Raw genomic sequence first — 4,567 nt, forward strand, 5'->3', positions numbered from 1 at the left:
TATATAAGAGCAGATGTTGAGGAAAATCTGCGCCAATCAAATTAATTGGCTCCTAAAGGAAAAAAAACAGCGCACTAGAAATCTTCCTTGAGGCTTTATGCTAATAGAATTTTCCATAAAATCTGAAGATATTTTTTCAATTAAATGAAATTTTTGATTTTACCTAAAACAAGTTTATCTAAACATAAATCAAAAATATTGTTGCGAGTGTATGCGTGTGTCTGCTGGGCATTAGAGCACGAGCCGGTTCAGGAGTCAGTGAGAGTCGGACAGCGATAGCGAATACAACGCGATACGGTAAGCGAAGTAAATTCATTAATTCTCCTCCCCACGTATTCTCCAACCCCCCACGTAATTCTTAAGAATTGGTGTCAGGTGTGGGGTGCGCGAAGACGATGGCAGCATCGTTACAAGACATTCTGTCGAGTGTGGAGGAGATCGTGGAGCAGGAAGTGCGCGAATCGATCGGACGTGCTATTAACGCGACCACGAGAACCGTGATACAACGGGTTCGCGCGGAGCTAGATCCGGAATCTAGCGTTATCGACGGTGATGAGTTGTTCGGTAACTCTTTGAGGCGAAGTGATGGACAATTCCGCAACTCTACGGTAGATCCGCGCAACACTACCTCTTTCCGTGCGGCGGTTAGTCGCCTGAATAGAGAGGATACACCGCTTATCGATTTAGCAGGTGAGCCTCGACCCACGCCACCGGAAGCATGGCGAGATTGGGTATTCGAGGATTGGCCAAATGGGAACACAGGTCGTGTACCGGAAAGAAATGAGCCCTCTGGGGCCCCAAGGCGCTCATCGGCACATCCCGTTAACTTTGAAGAGCGAGATGGCCGCCATCGCAACGAGCAGCGACCTACTTCCGGTGTGCTGAATAGCTCGCCACGCCTGCGTTTGGCACAATTCGATGGGACTACACCCATAGAGGAATACCTCACCCAATTCCACCTAGTGGCCAACATCCACAACTGGAATAGCTCTGAGAGAGCGGCGGCGCTCGCTTCCGAACTACGGGGTACGGCACTGAACATTCTGTCGGGACTAACCACGGAACAATTGAATGATTGTTTCCTACTGGAGAACGCGCTGCGGCGTCGATTCGGTAGAAGTGAGCATAAAGACTTGTGCGTAGTGGAATTCCAATCGCGAGTGCAGCGTGCGAAGGAACATTTGATGGACTTTGCGACCGATTTGCGTCGTCTAGCGAATATTGCGTACGCGGATTGTCCCCCTTATGCGCGTGAAAGATTATTAGTGCTACAATTCCGCGTTGGTGTGTGTGATATGGAAACAAGACAGGAATTACGGCGCCTCGAGCCGAGAAATTTGGATGCCGCAGTACACCGAGCATTACTCTATGAGGCGGAAAAGCGGCTCGAGACTAATCGGGCGCGGTCGGTTCGAGAGGTCGCTGCCATCGATGAGTCTGACAGCAGTGACACGCAGAAAAATGTAAACACTGTCACCTCTTCCAATCAAGGGCAACGAAAACGCCAATTTAAAGGGAATTGGAGACGCAATAATCAGCGTTGGGGTGAGGAAAGACGTACCCAAGATCGACGCAATGTACGTGAAGAGGGTGGTACCACTTCCACGGATTTGTCGCCACAGTTGGAGCCGCCAAATGCCACCATAAGTGGGACAACTCAAGAGCCCGCACGGCAGCCACGTGCATCGGGAAATAACAGCCAGGAAGTGAGTGCGTCGGGAAACTCGGGGGCACCGAGTCAGAGGAGCTAAACTCGGTGCACCCGGTGAGTAAAGCTCCCCCAATTTATGCGATCCGTGGCCTCGGAGCGGATGCAAATAGCCTGCAGGTGGCTGGGGAGATTAACGGCAAGAAGAGCATGCTCACGCTGGATTGTGGAGCGCAAATTACCATTGTACAGCCCAAATATACACGAAGAGGCCCCTTAGAAGAGACACCTACCCGTCTACGGAGCGCCGGAGGGCAACTTATTCCGGTATGTGGCAAAAGTGTAGTGGAATTACAACTTGGCGGCCTAACCATACGCCATCCCGTATTGGTGGCTGAGATTGTAGATGATTGCCTATTGGGGCTGGATTTTCTCCGTGAACATTCGTGTACATTGGATTTCCCCACCGGAATCTTCCACTGTGATGGCAAAACCATTCCTCTCATCGGTGGAGCGGGAGAATGTGGAGACCGATCTCTCTTACGCATTCTCCATGACACCACGTTAAATCCATGGACAGAGACGGTCATTCCGGGACGTCCCGACGCGACATGGGATGGCGAGGCCGTCATCGAACACTTGGGGATCGGCGTAGAACCTACAGTAATGGTAGCGCGCGCATTGGTGAGTTTGGGAAGATCCACGGTACCTATTAGAATTTCAAATGTCGCCAACAAACCCGTGTTTATTCCCCAGGGCACAATAGTGGCAATGTGTGAGCGCGTACAATCAACAGATAGCGTGACCTTAGAGGTCAACTCCGTAGTAAACTCCTTACCAAGCACCTTACCCAAAGTGCTCGAAAGTGTGGTGGATAGAATGGACCCGGAAATGACGCAAGAAGAGAGAGAAATGGCCTACGAAGTAATGCTGACACATCAAATGGCATTCAGTGTGGCTCCGGAAGATTTGGGTCGCACAAATGCGGCAGTACACCACATTGATGTCGGGGAACACACGCCCATTAAACAACCTCCCCGTCGCGTTCCCATGGCCAAACAACGCGAGGCGACGGAATTGATTGCTAAAATGGAGCGACAGGGTGTCATTGAGAAGTCCACCAGCCCCTGGTGTTCACCGGTGGTCCTTGTGAGGAAGAAGGACGGCACCCTGAGGTTCTGTGTCGACTATCGACGCCTCAATGAGATCACCAAGAAGGACGCACACCCCCTTCCGCGAATCGATACAACCCTCGAATCTCTGTCAGGGGCAACCTGGTTTCACACGTTGGATCTTTTCTCGGGCTACTGGCAGGTGCCTGTGGCCCCACAGGATAAAGAGAAGACTGCCTTTTCGGCCGGAACGGGACTGTGGCAATTTCGTGTTCTCCCCTTCGGATTGTGCAATAGTCCTGCCACGTTCGAGAGACTGATGGAGAACACCCTACAGGAGTTGATTCCGGAGAGGTGCCTTATCTATCTCGATGACATCCTCATTCCGGCGAAATCTTTTTCGCAGTCCGTGGAAAACTTGAAGCTAGTGCTGGCCCGGCTACAGCAGGCGGGTTTGAAGCTCAATCCAAAGAAGTGTAGCTTGTTTCAGCGAAAGGCCCACTTCTTGGGGCACATTGTATCCGCCGAAGGTGTTTCCACTGACCCGGACAAAATTCGTGCAGTCGCGGAATGGCCCATACCAAGGAATAAGAAGGAGGTGCAAAGTTTCCTTGGCATCTGTGCGTACTACCGCAGTTATATTCAAGGACACTCACACATCGCGAAGCCCTTGAATTCGCTCACAGAGAAAGCCACCCAATTCCACTGGACGGAAGAGTGTCAGAGAGCCTTTGAGAGGCTCAAGGAATGCCTTATTGCTGCACCGATTTTGGCCCATCCCCAACAATCAGGAGAATTTATCCTGGATTGCGATTGTAGCGGATTTGCCATTGGATGCGTCTTGTCACAGGTACAGGACAGTCGCGAGAGAGTGATTGGGTACTACAGCAAGTCTCTCTCCCGCTCAGAGAGGAACTACTGTGCAACGCGGCGGGAACTCCTGGCTGTGGTTAGAGGCGTACATCACTTCCACCACTTCCTCTTCGGCCAGCACTTCCGTTTGCGAACGGATCATGCCAGCCTGCGCTGGCTCACAAGCTTTAGAAATCCAGAAGGACAGGTGGCCAGGTGGATTGAGAGACTCAGTCAGTACAATTACACCCTGGAGTATCGAGCGGGACGTCTCCACAGCAATGCGGATGCCCTCTCTCGGAGACCTTGTCTCGAGGAGAATTGCCAGTACTGTGGGCGGCTGGAGGAACGGGAGAGAGGACACCCCATAACAGACCGAGGCGAAGAAACCAAACTTGCCAGGCTGACACAAATAGCTTCCCGGTGGGACTGGAAAGCCGTACAATCTTCAGCCCCGGAGTTGATGAAAGTGCGTGGCTGGGTAGAATCAAACTGCTTGCCCGACCGCGATGAGATCATCGGAGAAAGCGATTGGACGAAGCATCTTTGGGCAAAGTTGGGCTCTCTCGAGATCTCAGACAGCGGGATTCTCTATTTCCGGAAGCAGGAACAGAATGAATCCTCAAGACCCTTGGTGGTGGTTCCTCGCGCCATTGTCCCCGAGATATTGTGTGAAGTGCACGACGCGCCCGCTGGCGGACATCTGGGCATCAAGCGTACCCTGAAACGCGTCAGGGAAAGGTTCTACTGGCCCTTCCACACTCGGGACGTCAGAGACTTTGTTGCCACGTGTCAAAAGTGCGGCGAGAAAAAAGGTCCACAGAGGAAGACTCGGGGGCAGTTGTCCCCGACGGCGATCGGATGTCCATTCGAGAGGATTGCGGTTGATATAGCAGGACCTTTTCCCATCACGACCAGAGGCAATCGATATATCCTGGTGGCCATGGATTACTTT

General features: G+C 52.0%; 1 protein-coding gene across 1 annotated transcript; it reads left to right on the forward strand.

Moving 5' to 3' along the window:
* Positions 1-201: 201 nt before the first annotated feature.
* On the forward strand, positions 202-1,751 carry LOC129796648 (uncharacterized). Its single transcript, XM_055838758.1, has one exon. The coding sequence runs from the start codon at positions 396-398 to the stop codon at positions 1,749-1,751; it is 1,356 nt and encodes a 451-aa protein (XP_055694733.1). The 5' UTR covers positions 202-395.
* The last annotated feature ends 2,816 nt before the right edge of the window (positions 1,752-4,567 follow it).

This window comes from Lutzomyia longipalpis, chromosome 4 (assembly GCF_024334085.1).
Source record: "Lutzomyia longipalpis isolate SR_M1_2022 chromosome 4, ASM2433408v1".
NCBI lineage: Eukaryota > Metazoa > Arthropoda > Insecta > Diptera > Psychodidae > Lutzomyia > Lutzomyia longipalpis.